Source organism: Aplidium turbinatum, chromosome 16 (genome assembly GCF_918807975.1).
Source record: "Aplidium turbinatum chromosome 16, kaAplTurb1.1, whole genome shotgun sequence".
NCBI lineage: Eukaryota > Metazoa > Chordata > Ascidiacea > Aplousobranchia > Polyclinidae > Aplidium > Aplidium turbinatum.
The window spans coordinates 19,719,439-19,742,824 of NC_137487.1; the positions used below are offsets into that span (position 1 = coordinate 19,719,439).

General features: G+C 38.8%; 1 protein-coding gene across 1 annotated transcript in view; it reads left to right on the forward strand.

The window, feature by feature from the left end:
• LOC145785440 (ileal sodium/bile acid cotransporter-like) overlaps positions 1–20,270 on the forward strand; it is a 35,893-nt gene extending 15,623 nt beyond the window's left edge. The window contains exons 4-9 of the mRNA XM_082597097.1: positions 373–497; positions 954–1,089; positions 6,357–6,475; positions 14,170–14,258; positions 14,853–14,951; positions 15,581–20,270. Of these exons, the coding sequence (XP_082453223.1) occupies positions 373–497; positions 954–1,089; positions 6,357–6,475; positions 14,170–14,258; positions 14,853–14,951; positions 15,581–15,997 (985 nt within the window). The 3' untranslated portion in view covers positions 15,998–20,270. The remainder of the gene's footprint in view (positions 1–372; positions 498–953; positions 1,090–6,356; positions 6,476–14,169; positions 14,259–14,852; positions 14,952–15,580) is intronic.
• The last annotated feature ends 3,116 nt before the right edge of the window (positions 20,271–23,386 follow it).

Genomic DNA, 23,386 nt, shown 5'->3' on the forward strand with positions numbered 1-23,386 from the left:
ATCTCTATAAATACTGAAGAGAGCTATTAAAGTAAAAAAAGTTGGAGCTTCTTTGTTTTTGAGCTGGCGTATGTATAACTCGTGGTGGGTTGGCGCAGTGGATAAGACGCTTGATTTCCTATCATGCAATCCTGGTTCGACTCCCGGCTTATGCTGGTTGTTGATAAATACATTTACCGCGGGTCTAATCAATTGTGTAGGCATAGTTGCTGAAGGAAAAGCGGCAGAGAGAAAGGAGCTGGCCACCCTATTCTCGTTAGTGCTGAAGGCTTAGTATAATGAAAACCTTATCTTCTCATCCCTCGATGCTTGGATCAAGTATGGGACTCACCTTCTTATTATGTATAACTATCCAGAATTGTCAATTCACAGAGTCATTATCGCCATAGGAATGATAGGAATCGGAGCGACGGTCCACTACAAGACCTTGTGGGGCTACATGAAGAAGCCTAAAGCTTACATTCTCGGGGTCCTAATGCAGCTGATTGTGTTACCGCGTAAGTGATTGCTGTGTTTGTGAATCAAATAACATAGCGATCTCATTATGAGAAATGAAAAAGATAAATACAGGAAGGTACTAGTCTCAACTTATGCAGTTGAGCATATTTTCAGGATTGGTTAAACTGTGTAAAACAAGGTTAGCCTACAGTTGCCAGCAACCGTCCTTCTACAGGCGGAGTCTTGAAACCATGGCAATCGGGCCTTGTCGTAAGTTGAAATCTTTTCTATCCGAAACATCCCAAACTTCTATGATTAAATTCACCAGAGACGTTTAAGGTCTTAGTTGTGACATTATTTCTGCCTGTCTAGAATATTAAGTTATCATGTCATTTTCTCATAACAGCTCTGCTTCCTAAACATATTTGTTCACCCCTAACTTGTCTTATGCTTACCTAAATTCATATTTTCTTCACAAACTAATGTTCATGTTTTTGACTGGATTGTTGTCACAGTATTGGCGTGGGCTCTTACAAGAATCTTCTCGATGTCATTCGGAGAGGCTCTCGGTGTCTTCATCCAAGGAAGCAGTCCAGGAGGAACCACAAGTAACTTAGTGGTGTACTGGATGGACGGAATCGTGGATTTAAGGTGAGAGGTTAACTGATTGAAATGATAAAGTATCCTCTCTGCAAGAGGAGTACAACTATTTATCATCAAGAACCGCAACATTGTCAAATGAAAGCAAAGGCATGTACAAAGGTGGGCAAAGTTACTTTCAAAAGTAACTGAGTTACAGTTACTTGGCCAAAATAGTAACTGAGTTACCATTACAGTTACCGATTTTAAAAAGTATGGTAACTAGTTACAGTTGCTAGTTACAGTTACCAGTTACTTTCAGTTACTCACAAATCTGAACAAAAAATTCTGCACCTGGCCAGCTCTGCATGCAAGTCCAGTTTAACCGCAATGTTTGATATATAGTGTTAGAGCCATCTATGCTAACATAACAGTACAAGTACAAAACCAACAATGTTTCATTCAAAACAACTTACTCAGTTTAGCCTAGCCCAGTGGTTCTTAACCGCCGGTCCTCGGACCGGTGCCGGTCCGTGTAATTTTTTTGCCGGTCCGCAAAAGATCTTACTTTCTGCAAAGCTTATTTTAATGTGGAGTCATTAGCATATTGTAAAATTGTGATCGCACTGTGAAACATGCACAGCTGTAAAACTGACATATCTCCACGTAAAATTGTTTGATAATAAAGGTGATCTTTTTGATGACCTAATTCTGTGCCGTTGATAATGTTTTTGTGACAAATTGCGTAATAGTTTTCAAAAAGTTTTGAAACACAGAAATACATAAACAAATGGGGAATTTTGTCCTTGATTATGAAAAATTTCAAAGTTGTTGGAAAGGAAAATTTGGAATTAGACAAGTTTGAAGTTCCGGGATAAAGTCAGGCCTGCAATGGAAATTTGCCAGAACCGGAGTTTGAGAAAGCAAAGATCTTGTTTTTCAAAGAATGGAATGAAGACAAGCCGATTTGCTGTGGAAAATGCTGGTGAAATGGAGTGGTGAAAAAAGTAAAAAGAGGTTCTGAGTGTTGTGAGTCAACAATTGAAAGAGTTGGCTAACAATTTAACGATTCATTTCGCGTAACATGAAGATCCTCGACATGGAAACTTTTGGATAAACAATCCATGCATCGATGATGTCAACACATGCGACCTTCATCTTCATGAAAAAGAAAGTCTGATTGAATTACAATATGTTATGCTTCTACTTTGCTGTCCAGATTCGAAAAACTTCATCGTCACACTTCTGGTTATCTTTTGCAAACGAATTCGTGCCTAACTTTCAAAACAATCGATTTGATGGTAATTGTTTCAACTAGCTATTTATAAACGACAATTCTTTTTCATGTCTGGCTTTTACAAAGCAAAGAAATCGCCTGGATGCCGAAACAGAGCTACGTGTTTTAGAAACTTCTTTGATATCTCGTTTTCCTCACATAGGCTACTGGCAGCGCAACAGTAGCAAATTTCCCACTGACATTGATTTTGTATGGAAATGGATTGACATTTTTCTGTTTGAGTTGATTTGATTGTCGTTTTATTCTAATTTTTGTCCTGAATACAAATCATATACTAAAACCTTTCATTATGGTGCGCAACGACAACTTTGGTTAACAAAACGTTACAAATATTCATTCTATTCACTACGATCTTTGGTTGCCGGTCCGCGAACATTTTTTAAAAATTTTGCCGGTCCCCCACTGTTAAAAGGTTAAGAACCACTGGCCTAGCCTATATCATTTATATGGTTATATCCTTTAATAAATACGAGCATTTCAAAGTGCTCGTCACTTAGGCCTGCCCTTGTGGGCTTTAAAATGTCCTTGCTCAATGCTCAATCGTCGTCGTGTGAGCCTCTGGGGCCGAGGGTCTATCCTTTTACCACCCCAGATTCACGATGTTCCTGGACTACACTGGAAGGCTACTAGAGAGCAGCCAGTCTTTGGTTTCATCATCCATGACACGCAGACCTTCTACTCCGTTAGGTGGCTTGAAGATGGCACAGCCATTGATGATGTGGTCTGCGGTCTCTGTTCCTCGGCACCACATACACAAGAGGAGAAAGAGGCCATTCCCCATTGGCGCATGGTTGAATAGCCCGACGCCGTACGGAAACGGTTGAGGCGACCCATGTCTGTCTTGTTAATGTCAGGCACATGGGGCGTGTGTCGGCGTCGGGGAAGAACGAAGAAAGTCTGGTGATGAACAAGTGCTGCAATGAAAACAATATTTCCACTGCAGCACTTGACGGAATGGGAGTGTTATGTTTTAAACACAGTGTTTTCATCGGTCCGCTTGTGAATCTGGATCCGCTTAACTTGGGCTCAGGGTCCGCTTCCAAACACTCCTGTAACAGATTCAACGCGCATTGCTTTCTTTTCTTGGTTTTTGCGTAAAGTGGTGCAAAAAAGTCCTCTGTTGCTCTACGACCATCCACTTCAGTGCTTCTGCTACTCCCCTCTTCAGCAGAGCAGTTTGCTTCTTCAATTGCTTGAAGCATGTTCTGTTTTATTTTGGTCTTCAATTCAGCAGTGTCGCTTAATTGTCAGCCATTGAACTCAGGTAAGTCTAAATTGTGATTGGAATGCAGTCGCAAGCAGCTGGCAGTCGCTGTCGAACCAATGACCAAATCTGGTTTGTATTGCTTCCACAAGAACGTCCACCAACGGCAAGCAAACAGCAATGCTGTTGCTGGTTTTGATGTCAGACAATCTTTTTAGAGGCATTGCAAGCGTTACACTCAAACTAAATGCAATAAATTTCAACTTGTTGAAGGTGACTAACTATCTGACTACTGTATAAGCATCAAGAAATAGCTTTTAATCGCTGCGTGTTTCTTGATGCTTTCAGTCAGTTAGATAGTGACCTTCAAGAAGTTGAAATTTTATTGTATTTTTATAAATATTTTCAGCTTCCTGATGAGGGCTTAAGTTAAACCGAAAACGTTTGACTGTTAAATTATTTGTAAATATGCAAATATATTGTTGCAATGCTCAACCCTGTTGTATTGTTGTGTCTTGCCTGTCTTTGATACATATTGATTAATCGCCAAAAACAGAAACTGAAATTTCAATGCAAAAGTAACTTGTAACTGTTAAAAAAGTGCTAAAATAGGAACTAGTTACCGCGTTTCGTTACTTTTGGAAAATAGTAACGAAGTTACCGTTACAGTTACTCAAAAAGTAACTAGGTATAGTAACTAGTTACTTTTGTAACTTGTTACTGCCCACCTTTGGGCATGTACCACCAGAATGCAAACCCGTAAACCCGACACTTATTTGTTGGTTACTAGTTTTTATCTTGGCGACACAATCGTTAATATTTCAGCTCCACAGTGACGTAACATTAACAAGGACCAATGGACCATATGGTTCACAGCTCTACCATTATGCAAACATTGTGAGAGACAAATCAAATTGTTTCATTGATTTGGGAAGAAGATTTTATCACTCTGTCACTGTATTGGCTGAATGGCTTTGTCATCTGTTGTCACTCTACACAGGGCCGTAGCCAGACCGCAGAGCAAGGGGGGCCAACTTTTTGTTAGGAGGGCCGAAAAAGTTTAAATGATTTCGGCATTTTAACCTCTTAAACCGGTATCCACAAAAATTGCAATATATCATATTAGTGTTAAGACCAACATTGGTCTCTTATTTTATCCGCTAGCTAACTTACGGCAACCATATTACAATGACCAACATAACACAGCAATTGTTGACTTGTTGTATAAATAGCGGTACTTGTTATAAGCAAAAACTTTAACTGGCTCGAAGAAGCTAGTGCCGAGGATTTTGATATATATGATTACATTCCGCCTATACACCCGTGAGCTAGTCTATTGCAATTGCAGTCGCGGATGTTTGGTTGCAAACCGTCTCACAAACACGTCTAAATCGATAGATTTCAATACAGAATGTTCAAAGGCCATAAGCACCAAGTTTGCCTGTCTTGGTTGTAACATGCTCCGTCTAGTGGGAGCGTCAACCCTTGTTAACACTGAGAATCCACACTCACAAACGGCGGTACCAGGACATTTTGTCGAAAGACATTTTGCCAAAAGGACATTTTGCCGAAAGACATTTTGCTGCATGGACATTTTGCCGAAACCCATTTTTGTGTTATATGTATCGCTGCTCTCCACAATGTGTTTCAGTCTGTCGTTCACAACCTTAGTCCTTTCGGCAATTTGTCCTTTCCGTAAAATGTATTTCGACAAAATGTCTTTGGGCAAAATGTCCTTTCGGCAAAAAGTCGGCACACGCAAACGGCAGTGCTAGATCCAAATGTAGCAATATCTGCTGCAAGGTTGAACACTTTACAGATCAGAAAACTAGAAACAAAATTTATTTACACTGATTGGATTGAAGAGAAAAAATAAACACTGCTTAAAAGATTACGGGTTTATATGTATTTTGTAGGCTATGCGTTGTCTTCAAAAACCACTTGCTTTACCACGGCACATTTATCACTGCACAAATTTGGTTTATCACTGCACAAATTGGTTATCACTGACCCTTAGAATTAGGTATGGTACCGAGAATAGCGACAGCTGATATCAAATAGCCTAATTTGTACCAGTTTGTAGGCCTGCTGGAAAACCATTCCCTCTTTGTTAGGTTATCATTCTTTCCCAAAACATTTTTATTTTGCACAGTTTCTGACAACTTTTCTACCAACCTTACACGTGTTGGCCTTGGTTGAATTGAACATGTTGAGATTGCCAAAGAAGGGGGTAGGGGGGGGGGCGAAATTGTTTAATCATCTTAGCTGTTAACTAAACAAAACAATTGTAGTTAATTGCGCCTAGGTTGGAGCTCTGCAACGGGAAGGATGGGCAAAATCATTATAATTGTAGCTGTTGCTCGACAATGTTGAGATTTTGTCAAGGGGGGCGAGGCCCACCCCTGGCCCCCGGCTGGCTACGGGCCTGACTGTACAGCTCCAAGGAGCATAGATTTTCTGTGGATGTGGCGATATATACTGTAGTATACACAGTAGCACAAAAGCATACCACTTGTTCTAAGTTGTGACGCTAAACGTGTTATTGTGATGTAATGTTATTGCCTCAAGCCGCATGTGGCGCCCCACGACTTTATACAAGATTCTAAGAGGTGAATAAAAGTAGATATCGAAACAAGCCATAAACCCTGCAAATAAACTTGTGTATGTTTAATCATCACATTTTTGCAATGAAGTATTTGATTATTTTTTATTTTTGAAGTACAAAGTATGAAATATGTTCATCTGAAGCCGAAGAGCAAACCATGTACTTATTATGCTACGTACCCGTGATTCTTAAGTTTGTCTTTCAAATTCAAAATTTTCGATTTTTTTATCCAGTGTTGCCATGACTGCTACCACAACGTTGCTGGCTCTAGGAATGATGCCACTGTGGCTCTTCATTTATGCCAAGGGAGAAAGTCTACCTGCAGAATATCAAGTTCCTTACGATACTCTGGGTGAGGAAGTGATAGCTTTATAGTGTTTGTATTTGTGAAGACTTTTACGATTCTATAGGCAAAGCGCTGTGTTTTTTCTCAAGTTTAACAACCAAATAACAACAAGAACTGTTTCAAAAGTTTGTTCTTTATCACATTTAGAGTTTTGCTTATTGTTGGAGGGAAAAGTAAGAGAGCTATTATTAGGGGTGGGCAAATAAAGGCATTTTGATCATAGTATTTCCAGGACCCAATTTTTTCATGGCCATTTTTCTCTCGGAATAAGAATCCGATAAGTTCTTTTGTCTATGACGTCATTATAGGTTGGTTCAGCGGCCATTTTCAAAATGGCCGCTGAAAAATTGATAATTTCCATCAATCGGATGAAGATTTGATCATATGGGTCATGTAATATGTCTAAATATAGGTTGTTTGGGGCGTAGATTCTAAAAATTAACTCAGTTTTGCGATTCACTGCATTGCTGTGGCGATATTATCTGAAAGTACGAAAAAAAACGCTTTTTACATGAAAAATTAAAATTTTTTAATGTGTTTCACCATCTAACAGAAAATAATCATACGAATATCTCATTGACAATCATTCCGCATAATTACACATGCCAGGTCATATAATTCTGGTCAAAAGAGAGAGAGAGTCAACAGTCGTCGTAATGTTGGATACTGGCTTTAGTACATTTTTAATGGAGGACTTCAGCTCTTCTGCACCAAATTTTTCAACCCGGTATCGTCCATCAGCCGCCTTAACTCGTCTCATTTGTCGAATTTCGAGTGCTATAGTTAGTCGAAGATGGCTAACTTCGGCTAAAAGTTGTTTTCCACTCAAACATTCCAATAAATCAAGCGATGTAGCCTACTTGTAGCTGGACCGCCATGCAACTTGCACAAGTCGATCTGACGTAAGATCTTCTGTGTCTTCTTGCTCTTTAGATCTGCTTTTTTAATCAGTGAAAGTTTTTTTGTTGTCTTTAGTTTACAGTATAGCCAGAAAGTCCGATTCCAGTTTTTTCACGCTGTTGACTTCTTCTGAGCATCTTGCCCATTTCCAGCGTGCTTTCTTTTCCAATACAGATTTAATTACAATACAATACAGTTCTCTAGCTACAACTTTACTCGCTTCAGTCCTGCTTAAGGCTTGCTTCTCCTTCTGTCGGTTACATAGCTGTAACATGGACTTCTAAATAGTAGAATCTGGACTGGAAACGCAGTGACCAACAGTAGGCCAATCAGTTGGTACAACAGTTGGCCAACAGTGGGCCAACAGCCAAGTAACTAACCCTGTTGGTCCACTGTTGGCCAACTGTTGTACCAATTGTTTGGCCTACTGTTGGTCACTGCGTTTCCAGTCCAGATTCTACTATTTAGAAGTCCATGGCTGTAGCATTCGTCCAATTACAACAGTCCCACTAGCTAGTTTTCCTGTGGGTTTATATTCCTGTATTTCAGTGTAATTGAATCCAAAAAGTTCTTTTCTGCTTTCACTTCTCACTCGTCGTTCAGTTTTCATAATTGATTACCTATATTGCATTATTTAGTGCAACAACTAGTCAACCTGGATGTAGACGGTACCCGGTCAATTGGTCGAAAGGCATTTGGTCGACAGTCATTTGGTCGACAGTCATTTGGTCGACAAGACATTTGGTCGACAGGACATTTGGTTGACAGACATTTGGTCGACAGGACGTTTGGTCGACAGACATTTGGTTGACAGGACATTTGGTCGACAGGACATTTGATCGACAGAACGATTCATTTCAGGGTTAGGGTTAACTCGACACTAACTAACTTAACTAACATTAGCCTAACCCCTTAGCCTAACCCTAGCCTAACCCTAGCCTAACACTAACTAACTTAACTAACCCTAGCCTAACCCTTAACTAACCCTAGGTTAACTAACCCTAACCTAACCCCAACCCTAACCCTAACCTAACCCAAATGTCCTGTCGACCAAATGTCTTGTCGACCAAATGTCTGTCGACGAAATGTCTTGTCTACCAAATGTCTGTTTACCAAATGTCTTGTCGACCAAATGTCTTGTCGACCAAATGTCCTGTCGACCAAATGTCTGTCGACCAATTGTCTGTCGACCAAACGTCCTGTCGACCAAATGTCTCTCGACCAAATGACTGTCGACCGTCGACACAGCGTGAATGACCGTCGACACAGCGTGAACACACACACAGCTGTCGACACAGCGAGTCTGTCGACCAATCGACCGGCCACCATGTAGACAAAGGAGCCTAAGGTCAGTAAATATGATGAAATTACACAAAGAAGTCTAAGGCGCTTTCAGACTACACCTACACGTAAGTTCACAGAAATTGAAATCAAAAACCTTTCACACTACACATAAGTTGACGGAAGCTCACGGAACTGTTTTTCCCCTAATTCAAACCGTTCTTGTGGTAGACCACTATGATATGGCAGAATATGGCGATTGTATAAGGTTTTGTTACATCACATTCAGAAGTTTTTTTCAGCTCAAGATACCGGTAACTTCCTATAAAGGTGGAGATCTACCTCTTCGACTCCGTTGCTCATTTCGTTTCACACGGAAAACAAAATAGCTTGCAAACAAAAACGGAAAACATCATCGTTCTGACTAAACCACCACAGTGTCAAAAAAATCCGAACGGCAGGATTTGCAGCACTAAAAGCCAACACCAGCGGGATAAGCCGCTAACCTCAAAACTCTCAATGGCCTAGCCTAAGAACCTGGACCCACCGAAACAAAAAAATTGGGATGTAACTTTTCTTGAGCTGAACGAAGTTTGCGGAAGTTGACAACAGCCACGAACTAAAAGTACAAAAACGAATATCCGTGAACTTCCATGCAGTTTGAAAGTGCCTTCTCAATCTTCCTGGTAACATGGTTGTATATAACAAGAAGCTCAAACGATCATTGGCGTAATAAATACACAAATAATAACCTAAAAATGATCTTTTCTTCAGAAAAATACAAGAAGGTGTCATGTCAGGTAGCTAAAAGTGCTTTTATTGTAATCTTTGACCCTCAAAACATATGTTTAGACATATTGCACAGGTATATTCGTCTCACTCGTATGTCCTGAGAGCAAAATAGCCATTTTGAAAATGGCCACTGAACCAACCTATTATGACGTCATAGAGCAAAAAAATCAACGGATTCATATTTACCAGCCCAAATGGCATTAGAAAAAATGGGTCCTGAAAAATCGACCTGAATTTGCCCACCCCTACTATTATAGTTGTGGACCTTCAAACATGCTATTAAATGTCGTTTCAAGAACGCTGTAACTACTAGGCCAAGCAGCGATAAACGTTTTCGAACTAAGTTGGCTAATATCCTTCATCATCTGCCACCATCTCCGCCTGTAGCAGATTGCGCATCAACATGAGTTAATTGTTTACAAGAGTGGCAGTTTTAAGTATTGCCATGTCTCGCCAAATTGAGACCGGTCCATGCTTGAATGCAGTGGCGTAGCCAGAAAAAATTTTTGGGGGGGGCCAAATATTTGATGAATTGAAGAAAACGACAAAATGTTTGATTTCAGACATCGCCACCTGATGTGCAGTGGCGCATCCTGGTCGGTTAAGCAAGGGAAGCATTAAAGCTGGTGGGGTTTAGAGCGTGCCGAAAGCACGCGTATTCTAGGAGGGTCCGGGGGTACTCCCCCGGAAAATTTTTGCAAAATTACACTTAAATAATGGATTATAACGCTTTCTGGAAGCACTTTTAGGGTAATATTTGTATGAAACTTATTAGCAGATAAACAGCTATTAACTTATTAAAGGTAGCTCTTATCTACAAACAAACGGGCAAAAACTGCGGCTAAAATTAGAGAACACAAAAAACTCAGCTACACAAAAACCCTACAGAGTAAGCGATTCTGAAATTGCTTCCACAGATTAGTTAAAAGAAGCGTAAATCGCGTAAACTTTGCGCAATTTACGATTTGCAAAATTTATTGGTGTCTTTCTGTGTGTCTAAAACAAGTCCTGGGGGGTGTAAATAGCCAAATGTCTTGGAAAATAATATAAATTTATACAAATTATATTATATTTTCAACAATGGGTTCAACTTCGGAATCCAAACTTTGAAAATTTGGGGGGGGGCCATGGCCCCGTTCGCCCCCCCTGGCTACGCCTATGCTTGAATGTTGTCTTGTTATCGTTTTCTATTTCCTTCGACTTTACTTTCTGTGCAAACTTCGCTGATTCCGAAATTTGATCTTTTAGTGTGGCCGAACAGTTTTAGAACTTGATTTTGATGCTGCAATTCGATATAGCTTTGTCATTGTCACTAAGTCCTCTATTTTGATGACGTAATAACTTTAAAGTTTTTTAAATATATTGATTGAAAAAATATTTATTTAAAGTGCCCCTGACAGGTTGGATCCAATAGTATAGACCCCTTTTAAAGCATTTCCTAGCGCAGAATTGCACTTAGCGAACTTTTTAATCTTAACCTCGTAGCTCGACTGGTTAGGGCGTAATTTAATCAAACGACTGCTCCGCAGCGCCACCACAGGCGAAACTCCATATTTCACTGCTCTGGGACGACTTTGGTGGTATTACGTCATCCTAAGTGGACGTCGTTAGCAACGGATGAAACAAACGCTTCCTAGATGTAATTGGTGGATCACAGTTTGGTCGGAGTTGGTACAAGCGGTTGCTTTTTTCGAAGATTTATTGTTTTTTGCAGTTTAATAAAGCTGTACTGGATACGTTCCTACAAAACCTAAAATATACTTGAAGTGAAAAATGAAGAAATCGTACGAATCATCATTCATATTTAATTCATCATCACTATTCAAAAATAAATAAAACTTCTCTCTCTCTCTCATAATGTGCCTTCAGTTGGCCATTGAAATCCTGTGTAACGGCCATCTGGATCTGGAAAATTGTTTCGGATTCGCCAAACAATGCATATACGATTAGTTTTGTATGGCCCATCCCACTTTCGAACACTTGAAGAAAACTTTGACCATTTTCTTCTCAGTACCTTGTTTTGTGGGAAAGTGGGAAAAGAAAGCACACGATCTTTGTCACTGACAATGTCACATAAACAGCAATTTGTAGGCATTGCCTCAACCATAAATTAAAGGTACTGTTTGTGAGATACTGTTGTTACACTGCAAATGGCTATAGCCAGATTAGGACAAATAAAAAAGTATGAAAATTGTAGCCCTATGAAACTGCAATTTCAATTGAGTTGAGATGCTGTTTGATAAAAGTAAACTCAACCTAGTTGATCGAAACCTGATAGTAATAATAAGTTGACTTTTTCATTTTGGTAATTCTCATTTTGCACATGCTTTAGACCAGGGGTGTGCAACGTGCGGCCCGCGGGCCAAATGCGGCCCGCGAAGAAAAATAATGTGGCCCGCGAAGATGTGCCAATTTTGAATTGTGTGCGGCCCGCGAAACATGTTTAGGCTATACGGTAATTTAGTTTAGTCTGGTACGTTTGAACAATTCATTGCGGAGTGAATTATTGTAAATTTTGCACCTTCTGTTAACCATTTTAGAAGTCTCCCACCGGCCACCGCTAATCCATTGTATTTAATTATCTGGAACGTAAAAATGTATGGTTACACAAAAGGCATTATGAACAAAGTACGACTTTGGAAAGCTCACGTACAGACAGGAAATCTTTTCCACTTTCCAACTTTAAGAGACTATGGAATGCATCCTGAGAAGAAAACTGAATTTGCTGACCAACTTGAAAAATCGTTGTATGAATTTTTGGCTCGCTTCAAGGACTTCAATTCTCATGAACATTTGTTTGGTATATTCGCTTCGCCATTTAACACAAACATTAACAAAGCACCAGAAGATATAACTTGAACTGATTGATCTTCAAGAGAAAACGGATTTGAAAGCAAACTATTTAGAAATAAATCTTGGCGATTTTTACCGAAAACATTTCAACTAAGATGACTTTCCACATTTGAAAAATCCAATGTATTTGTGCGAACATTTTTTTCTAAAACCGGCGTCATGAAATCTCCCTATTGATCGGTTCTGACAGACGAACACTTGGAAAATAGACTTCGAATTGCGATCACTTCCATTAAAGTAAATTTGGAAAAAGCAGTCGGGAAAACAAGCCAGCTGCAAACTTCTCACTGAGCTCGTTTAAAGACAGTGTGACAATAAATTTGAATAGCAGTTTTCTTCAGAAATTTAGGCGTCCTAACTTATTATTTCTGGAAGGAGATAACCCCTAATATAAGAATAACATGAATAACAAAAAAACTACTCTTTTGTGCCTGCAACTACTAGAAACCATATGTTAAATAAACGTGCGGCCCGCGGTTTCACCCAGTTATTTATATCTGGCCCTCCTGTAATAAAGGTTGCACACCCCTGCTTTAGACCAACAGAGCCCCACACATTCACGTTTTGCAGTAGCCGTACCATACTTTACCAAGAAATCACAGAGAAAGAATGTATTCTTCCCGCTTACTGTGACGTCAAAGCAGTGTTGCCGTTTGTATCTTCGCAATTGAATGAGTGCCAGATTCGCCGATGTCAATGAAAGTTTGCAAGCGTGTAACTTAGTAGCCTGTTGATATTTTTTACGATTTGCTGGTCAGGGAAGTTTTTTAGGCAATTGATTGAGTTTCGCTTTTAGCAGCATGATCGTTGCTTACTTCACAAGGTAGATTTAAACGATCTGTCTTAGCCTGATGCTGCGAGTTTGCTGTGGCAATAGTAAGTTGCGCTAGCTTTCGGAACACAGTTCCCTAGTCATGTGCTATGATGAATCGTGTGCTTTGATTTCATGTGTGCTTTGATTCCTAGTCATGTGCTATGATTTCATCATAGCACATGATTAGGGAACTGTGTTCCGAAAGCTAGCGCAACTTACTATTGCCACAGCAAACTCGCAGCATCAGGCTAAGACAGATCGTTTAAATCTACCTTGTGAAGGAAGTTTGTTAGTGTCATCTTTTTGGTATCTTAAGTAAATTTAGCGAATTTATTTACCTGTCAGAGGCACTTTAAGGTTACAATTACCTGTTGGGAAACTTAACCTTCGTTTGGTAATCCCGCCAGTTTTGCATATTTATAGACGCTTTAAACAAGGGTTTCCCAAACTTTTTTTGGGCCATGGACCACTATTTGTGAATTTTTTTGGGTCACGGAACACTAATTTTTCATAAACAACTTCTTAACTGCAACGAAGGTGCAGCAAGTAAGATTTACGATAATGGATAGCAAAAGCCTTCGAAATCATTTAAGTTGTAAAGAACTGCGGCAATTATCTTTGACAGGGTACGTACTGTACAGTGTACAACCTATATGTGTGGCTTTTTAATTTCTTGTCATATCGCCACGGACTACCTGTGCAGTCGTCGCGGACCATCAATGGTCCGCGGACCACAGTTTGGGAATCCCTGAGCATTTAAACCACGGTCCGAGGCCGATCACCGAGTTTAACAATCAGGTATAGTGATCCATTAGTAGGCTAGAAGATTACATTTTTGTTGTTGCATTTATCATTTCAGTTCAGTGAATGAATAAAAGCAAGTTTAGGAGAAGGTACCTACGGTCGGTACCCAAACAGGAAAATCCGTCATTTTTACATTGATTCAACGATTCAATTACTCAACTGGCACATAACCAGGGTTGAACTGTTGTTCATGGATCCTCACACTTCTTTGGGAAAGATCGAACAAACTGATTTTTTTTTCATATTTTTTCAACAGCAATTTCTCTTGCCGTTCTGGTGGTTCCATTGTTCCTTGGAATGGTCATCCACGTAAAGATCCCCAAATATGCTGATAAAATTTCGAAGGTACGTCATAGATACCGTTGCTATAGCGACAAATAACTGTCAAATCAAAACATTTGCTACATCCTTGGCATACCATAGAAAGCTTCAATATTGAATATTGTGCAATATTTGCGACTTCATTCATGCTAAAAATAGCTTGCACGCTATTACTTTGCCATCCGTTTCGTTTTAATTCAAAAAGTGAACACTTGATAAATACTGAAAATTAAATGAGGCTGTTCACCAGGCATTTAATTAAATAACATGAGGCGTTCTACTAGTGCAATTAAGCTAAACTATCACAAGATATATACAGGCATAGAAGTAGATTGTCACTGTATACATCTTGTGATAGCTTAGCTTAATTTGCACGATAAATAATTCAGAAAATATTTTCAAGCGAGTGTCTCAAACATAAATTGTTGATTATTATTATTCTTTCTCAATGTTGCCAAAATGTTAGCCTATCATTTTTTCCACCTATTTTGTTAACACATTCGTCACTGATTGCCGCTATTGCTACAACAAATGTTGAATCAATGCAAAAAAGACTGATTTGTTGAATGGAGTGATAAAATTAAGGTTTGGGTAAGATTTGTTTCATTTTCTTTCCAGGTGTTCATCATATTTGCATCCATCCTGATCCTCATTATGATAATTGTGAGGAGTCTAATTAGCCGAATCCCATGGGTGGTCACCTGGAAACAAGGAGTGGTAAGATACTGCTTCAATGGAAGGGTCTGTGGAAAAGTTGGTTGGGATAACCTCAAACCAACTCGGAAACGGCCTCTTCTTTACTATCACAGCTCTTCCAGCTTATATTCGGGTGCAATTACTCAACTTTGTACATCAAGCTTCATGGCGGAATATTAGATTTGTCATATTTTTGTACAGCATTTATGCAGAGGCGAGTTAGCCCACTCCACATTAAAAAAAAAATTCCTGGGCCGCCTGACTCTGGGTCAGTCAGGGTCCAGATGACCACTGTCCTGCAAAAATACTTTTATTGAGATATAAGTACTATATATGAATATTTTGTCAATATTTTGAGATATAAATACAGTATATATAATTATATAAGCGTCCATAACTGCAGTCCAAGAGCGTCCATAACTGCAGTCAGTGCACACCGTTTCGGTCTTCCGTCTTCTCAGTGCAGTAGGTACACTGGGAATATCCAATTTTTTGAAACATTTGAAACAATTTTTTTTTTCAATTTTAAACTCCTGGGATCATTGACTTCTCTATTCTGACGCTTAAATAAGTGTTACGCATTTAAACAATTTACGTTTCCCAGGCGATGTGAAAGTGCAACAATCAACAGAGTAATTTTACACTTTCAGGTTGCAGCCATCATGCCACTAGTTGCTTTTATTCTTGGATACATAGTGACTCTTGTTCCTGGGCTGAGGCTGGACGGAAAGCAGAAAAGAACCATTTCTATTGAGACGGCTCTTCAAAACGCCCAAGTTGCTGCAGCTGTCATTCAGATTTCGTTCGCATCGCGTCCTCGACTCTTAGTTCAGATGCTTCTGTTTCCTCTTCTCTATTATGTCTTCCAAGTTGGGTACTCCGCTATTTTCGCAGTGGGATACATCATTGGGAAGAGAAGAGGTTGGTTTCCTTTAAAGGAGGAGAAAGATGTTGACATCCCAGAAAATGGGCATATTTCGATCAATCCTATAGACAAGAAAGGAAAGGAAAACCTAGGATTTAAAGAAGACACAGAGGACGCCACAAAACAAACCTACCTGAACTGATGGAACAACGCTTTGTAATTTTTCTTTCAACCAGATGTGACGTTTAAGCATCGCGATGATTTTCACAATTAACTGACCGAACAGTCAACAAACTAAAAAAAAACGCAAATTTTCCCCAACTTAACTTCAAAATACTAAAAAACTGATTTAATATTTCGTTCAAGAACACATGACATTTCCACAAATTCTTTTGTTTTTTTGTAGAAGATCTGACATAAAACTTCTATTGCAGTTTTTTACTTTAAAGTTTTATGCATTTGCTGCTGACAGATGAATTCCACATTATCCTTGGTGATGTTATAGTCATTAATATAGTGACACATAACTGACAAACAATGTCTGTGCTAGTACCTTATATGACGTCATAATGAAGCAACAAACAGGTTTTCATTGAGTCATGAATCAATGAAAAAAATATTTGGATCAAGTGGACATGAAAAACATGCCAGAAAATCATTCTGTTCACCTTCAGCACCTTGTCAAGCTCATCCATCTGTTTAGCACCCAATCACTGACGATGACTGCCGACGATGATTGCTTGCCCAACCGAAGATGAATCGAGCATGAAACAACAAAGCGATTTGTTGCGAGTTCAAATCCCGAAGTACTATGTTGCATCTACGTAATGAACTGTAAAGTTCTCGCAGGATTTGTATTGACTGGGCTTGTTTTCACTATGACGTGGGTCAGTGGCGGATTCAGATGGGAGAGAGTTGAACTCTACTTGTGTGTGACATCATAATAAATAAATCAATAGCAAATAATATTATCATTATCATTGGTATAATCATTGCTACGTTACACGTTTCAAAGAAAGGTTTAAAATTGCCAAACTCTCTCCATCTACATTGCTGGGGTGGCAAGTGTTCTCCTTTGGCTGGAAATAGAAGCTTTGTAGTGGCGTTGACGTTTTGAAATAAGCATTATATAGTCACAACGGTTTATAGTTGTCCAGATAACTGTGGCCGATTCTGATAACGCTTACAAACCCTATATATTCATGGTTATTGACTTTTGAACATTTATAAATTTTAGACTTTTTATCAAAATAATTTCTCTTTCACAAGTTGACGCATTAGATATCAAGGCAGCCCTCATCATTCGTCAAGATGGTTGATAGTTAAAAGCAAAACTGATGTGAGTCCAAGGCACAACCAGCTCCTGGAAAACGCAAATTTTAAATTGCTTGGTTACATTTTGCGCCAGAAGTACAAAATTGCATGATAATTTACGACGGTAGGGGAGACTGGGGTAAAGTGTGCAATGGGGTAAGATGAGCAACCACTGTTTTTGGAAAAACGAGTCGGCGGAATTTTTTTATTTTTATTCTGGATGTATCACTCATAATGCCACTTCATTCAATGTATTTGTTATGTCCACTGAGAATTGCATTTTACAATGGCACGCAATTATATCAGATTATATTGCTTATGACGAAAATTCGAAATTTTTATTTTTTTGCCAAAAACTGAATAACTTTATTGTTACACTATGTAAATCAAATCTGTTTTTTTGTATTGGTAAGCATAAAGTGTGAGGATATTCAATAAAACGTTCAGGTTGGTTAGTCTTGTAGTTTTTTAAATATTTGTAATTTTGTCACAAAAATCAGGTTGGGGTAAAGTGTGCAATGCTAGTTGAAGTACTATGTTGGAGCAGTTGCTCAACTTACCCCAAAAGAAATAACCTTAGCTTATTTAATGTTTAAACTGTTGAATTTGTGTCTTTTTAGGTTCGTATTGGATAAAAAAACAGTGTTGTGTTGTGAAGCATAAATGCCTCGCAATTATACAAACAAACTGACAGGGGAATACTTCAACTTAATCGAATTGCTCAACTTACCCCAGGTCATTGCTCAATTTACCCCATACAATTTATGCCGGGGTAAGTTGAGCAACACGCGAATAAGTATCAATATAAAAAAATATAAAAATTGCAAGGTGATAAAACTCAATCTAAAATGTAGCTGATTCACTAGTGCTTTAAGTTCACCCAATTAAAATTTTCCAAAACAAACCGTTCTTTTGTAAAAGCGACTTAAGCAAAAAGGTGCTCATCTTACCCCACCCTCCCCTAAACATATTTTGTCTGTAGGCCCATCCCTACTGTACACAAATCTTTAATAGGGCTACTGTTAATGGCGAGCACTTGTGTTCGTTCTTGTCTGTGCTGGTTATTTTCAAGAGCTTATAAACCCAATCGTCATGTGTCTCGTGTGCCTTTTAGTGTCTCGTATAAGTCTTTTTTTTACAGTTATACAATATACATTCACTTTTATAGCTAAAACCTCAATTGCTAAGGCAACAGGGATCAGTTGTCAGTAGATGTAACAGAAAATATATTTTGCACTTGCTAGTGCATCGTCAGTTTCATTTTTATAGCATTCGAATGTCCAAGTTCAAACATTCGCATGTCATTTATTTCTTTGCTTTTGTTATTTTTTTTTACACATTTTTACTTTGTTTTAACCTGGAATGGTTTGTTTTGGTTTTATTCTATCGACAAATCGTGTCTTACAAGAAGCATTCGATTGATTGTAGTAGACCATTACCTTGTATGTATTGCATACTTATATGCTGATATTAAATATGCAGCTTTTACTGGCATGTCGCTTGAAACGAGATGTATAGATAGAAAACCCATCGCCTTTATTTTGTAATAATGGTTTTCATTTTGTATTGTATCAAAATCATTGTTTTTGTTAAACTAATACAAAACTGGCGCAATAAACCAAACTAACCTTTTAATTGCACCTAACTTAGCCTATTGTTTTCTCATAAAGATAGCTGTTGAATGCCATATCACTTTTGCAAACATCAGCCAGAAGATAACCACATTTTAAAGCTGGCTATTCCAATGAACATGCAATAGAATATTTTAAAGTTGTCTTAGTTAGACACACATTAGGCTACATTTTTTTCAAGCAATTATACAAAATATTTTTAAATAACACTCGCATGGGCTCACGTGCCTAAAAAACACTTTGAAAGTCATCATTCTACAATTAACTTACTAAAGTTAACAAAAAACGTTCATATTTCTATAATATGATCACAGTGATTGTTTTGCCAATAGCTGAAGTACATAGTTATAATGGAATTCAATCTCAGTTTCAATATTGTGGCAGTGTCCTATCAGTGCCGGTCTTTGGGGTGTGCAAACCGTGCAATCGCACAGGGCCGCAAATTAGGGGGCCCGAAATTTACTCAGAGAAAGCAGTAATTTTGTTATTTCCAATGGAAAAATTCAACAAGTGAATTCAACAAAGGAATTAGCAACAAGAAAACATAGAGACTCAACGGGTGCAACGTATTTCGTCCCCTGAAAATTTCGTACCGTGAAAAGATCGAGAAAAAAACAACAGAGCCAAAGTCGCTGATCGGAGTTGCCGCAAACATTCAAAAATTACTCTCGATCTTTTCAGGGGACGAAATAAGTCGAAATTTGATTTTATTACTCCGATTTCAGGGTACGAAATCGGGGTACGAAATAGGTTGCATATCCAGACTCAACATGGAGACATAGCTTTATTTCCGAAAAATGCCAAAGAAAGCATGATCTTATTCTTTTGCTATGCCACCGGACAGCACCATTTTACAGTAATATTCATATCCAAATTTTTGTTGAACATTCTCTCAGAATTCCCCAAATTCAAAGTCATTTTTAAAATTTTCTGGAGGAAGCCCCCAGAACCCCGCCGCTGGGTGTCGCCTTCGGCGATCACGCCGTCAGGCTTTGGCCGCCGACCGTCAAACCATCCCCTCCCCTTTCAAAATACGGTAGCCTACCTAGCTACGCTACTGCATTGGATCATTGTCATTGGGGCTCGCAAAGCATATTCCGCACAAGGCCCGAAATACCCTAAGACCGGCACTAGTCCTATGTACAGATGGGTACCTTAGCCTACTACTTAAACAACTGTGTATAAACGTTTCAAAGTCTCGCCCCTTACCTAAGTCCTTCGTCTGCTGCAATTGTTGCATGTGATGAATGGTACTGAATTTATGCATTGAATTCTAATCGATAGGAAATTAAACCAAGGAATTGTTGAAAGCAAGAAGTAAACTCTTTTGCATTGTAGCGGCCGGCACACACATGAACCTGCCTGTAGTGTATAATAACAACATCCAATGTGTGTTTTCTCGTGTAAAGCAGTGTGAATGAGCAAAGGTGGGAAAAGCAATCGAAAAAAGATGTGTCTCTAAAAATTGCCAATAATGCGTCAGAATGCAAAACATGACTTGGAATTCAGTGGCGGAAAGATTTTTGACATCGCCCTTACTTCTGGTAGCTTGGAGTTAGTTTTTTTTCAAGTAAACTTTGACTTGATTTCACAAAAAGGCCATCAAACTTCATGCTTGCAGCGAAAATGGTCATAGGTGTATAGGCAATAGTTAGCTTTTCTCCGAATAGCTTTTATTATCAACTTGAGTCGTTGTGAAAATATCTGTTTGACCTTTGAACCGTGCTTATTGAGCAGATTAGGTTTCTTTGATTCAGTTAAGCTCAGTTCGGCAAGGGAATGCGCCTATAGACAGCAAAATCCGTCATTTTTACATTGATTGCAGACGTTGAATCAATGTAGTTTGTACGCTTGTAGGCTACATTGTAGGTTGTATATTGAGAATTTCGTGTCTCTAAGAATATACGCCATTATTGCGATATGACGATACAAAAAATATCATTATAGAAAAGGCATAAATGCATGGTAGTATGGATGTCAAATGCTAATCACTTGTACAAGTTGATCTTGAAAGAATAGAAAAGCAATGAAAGTAGTTATGAATACCTGCGAGAAAGCTATCACAATAGAGTATCCACAACGGAAAAGTAACTCTCTATAGTTTCAGGACAAACCGAAAACTACACCAGGCCGTGGAAGTCTGCTACAATAGCGACGTCCCCGACTAGGCCTACTAGCAAGTCTCAAGATAACCAGTGGTGAGTTGGAGAGAAGCGATGACAAAAGATTATTATCTGGTACCAAAGTCCTTCGGTTTTGTAATAATTCAACGTCTGCAGACACTAAATCGATGGTAAAACAACAGGGTTTTGGTAGCTGGGGTGCAATGCACAGTTTCGCAAAATTAAAGCTTAAATTTGACAATAAATTGATTTCCAGATGACATGTAGAAGCGAAGCACCTTGCAGGAAAGACAGAAAAAGTTTAAGAGAATAGAAAACTTTTGTATACAAGACATTCTTTGGAATATCGCTGTTCCAAGCAGATCACCTTCAGGTAGCCTATTCAGTCTTTAATTCATACTTTTTTTGCATTGAGACAATTTGAAACATGAAAGTTCTTTCTTATATTTTGAATTTTGCTCGTATGAGTGCCTGTTACAAATAACTTGCACTGCTTCAGTTTGTGGTTAGTTGACTAGATGACTTGGTAGAAATTAAACGTGTTCTCTGGAAACCTTATACCATACAATATCTTTAAACAACACTATATATAAACAATAAACTTGGAAGGATAGCGGCACATTTGGTGACAAAACAATGGACCCTTGTTCATCGGTAACAATAGCAGGCGGTTCTTGTGGCAACGAATCAGGTGATTGTTGATGTAATTGATTGAGAAAAATATAAAGAATGTGTGAAATAATAATGTTATGGTTTTATTTGTTGTCGCTCTACAACTGCTAGGCTAAGGTCTTTTAGCGACAGGGCTCATCTTTAATTTTATATTTGGTTCACGATGTTACCGCATTATTACCCGACTTATTCTCACTGCGTTATGCAAAAAAGAACACAATCGGTTAAAGTCTTTGGTTTGACCCGACCTAGAATCGATCTCAATCTACCAGCACAAGAGCCGAAGGCGATAACGACTCGGCCACCGAGCTAGTGAATTTATGAAAATGTAGTTTGCATTCGAAAAAAGATCCTTTACAGTCCAAGGAAGGCTCAGACGAACATCGTTTTTTTTTTAATTTGTCTTTCTGCAGCAACAATTGTTCATCTTCGTGGCATAGAATTGCACCGCTATTGGTTTATTCAAAATGTCACACATAACTTTTAAATATACCGTCAACTCCGCTTAATTCGGACACTTTGGTTCCACTCAGTTTTGGCCGAATTAAGCCGAAAAACGGTTTTGTCCGAATTAAGCGGAAAATCAATTGTTCGTATCATGGTCATACGTAAAGGGAAATAACGCATTAAAAATACTGTACTGTTGCGTAATAAATGGATTGCAGCTGCGCTATACTGCAGTAATTGGCACTGATCGCATAAAACGCACAAGAATTATACCTTCAGGTTAGTTGTACTGTACAGTATTTCGATACCAAGCCAAGCGATTCAACAAATACATTACTGTGTAACTCACACATAAGTAGTAAGTACAGTAATTCTTCCAATACTGTGTCCTGTGTCCGAATTAAGCGGAAAATTGTCCGAATTAACAGGAGTTTTTTATGTGCAATTTTCACTTTTGTTCCGTTCCCGGGCATTTTGGCCGAATAAAACGGTTGTCCGGGTTATCCGGTGTCCGAATTAAGCGGAGTTGACTGTAATAACTAAACAAAAACAGTCAGGTTCGGGAACTTGTATGATTTGTTGATAAAGCTTTTGCCACCGTAAAGGCGGCTTCTTCAGCATCTTATTCAAATAGAAGAAAACTTTTGAAACCATGAAATATTTTTAGAGACACTCACAACAGCATCGTCCATTGTACAGGCCACTGACAATACACAAGAAACCATTCTTTATGCCGTCACAACGTAAGGCAATTTATATTATGATACCGAATCTTTTGTGTCGTGTCGTCACCTATTCCATCCATTGAGATATTGTGACAATTGAAAGCACGACACAAACCAAAAGTGACTGATATTTGGAAATTGCAAAATGATTAATATATTTAAAGAAACCATTGTGCGGTGGGGTGGCGCAGTCTATAAGACGCTCGCTTTACAGTCTTACAATCCTGGTTCGATTCCCGGCGCAAGCTAGTTGAAAATAAACACCGTGCACCTGTACTCAGGGTGTAATAAATTAAGTGGGCGTAGTTACTGAAGGAAAGGCGGCCGAGAGAAAGAAACTGCCCACCTTACTGTCTCTATGGAACCTAAGGCTTAATGATGCATTGAGAACCTTATCTTCTCATCCCCCGATCCCAGGATCAAGTATGGGACTAGTCTATGGGACTAGACTATAGACTCAAGAGACCAATGACTACGTTTGCTTTAATGAGATCTGCTAGGTACTATTTTTGTAGAGTTGATAGTATTTATTACTGAAAGAAACTGATATAGTTTTTGCCAACTCTGTAATTAATACATTAGCTCAGGTTATTAAGCCCACATTGGGAGGGGACGATTTTGGGCTTATTGAGCGGGTGGGCCTATTAAGAGGAGGACCATTCTCTGCCACTCCTACACA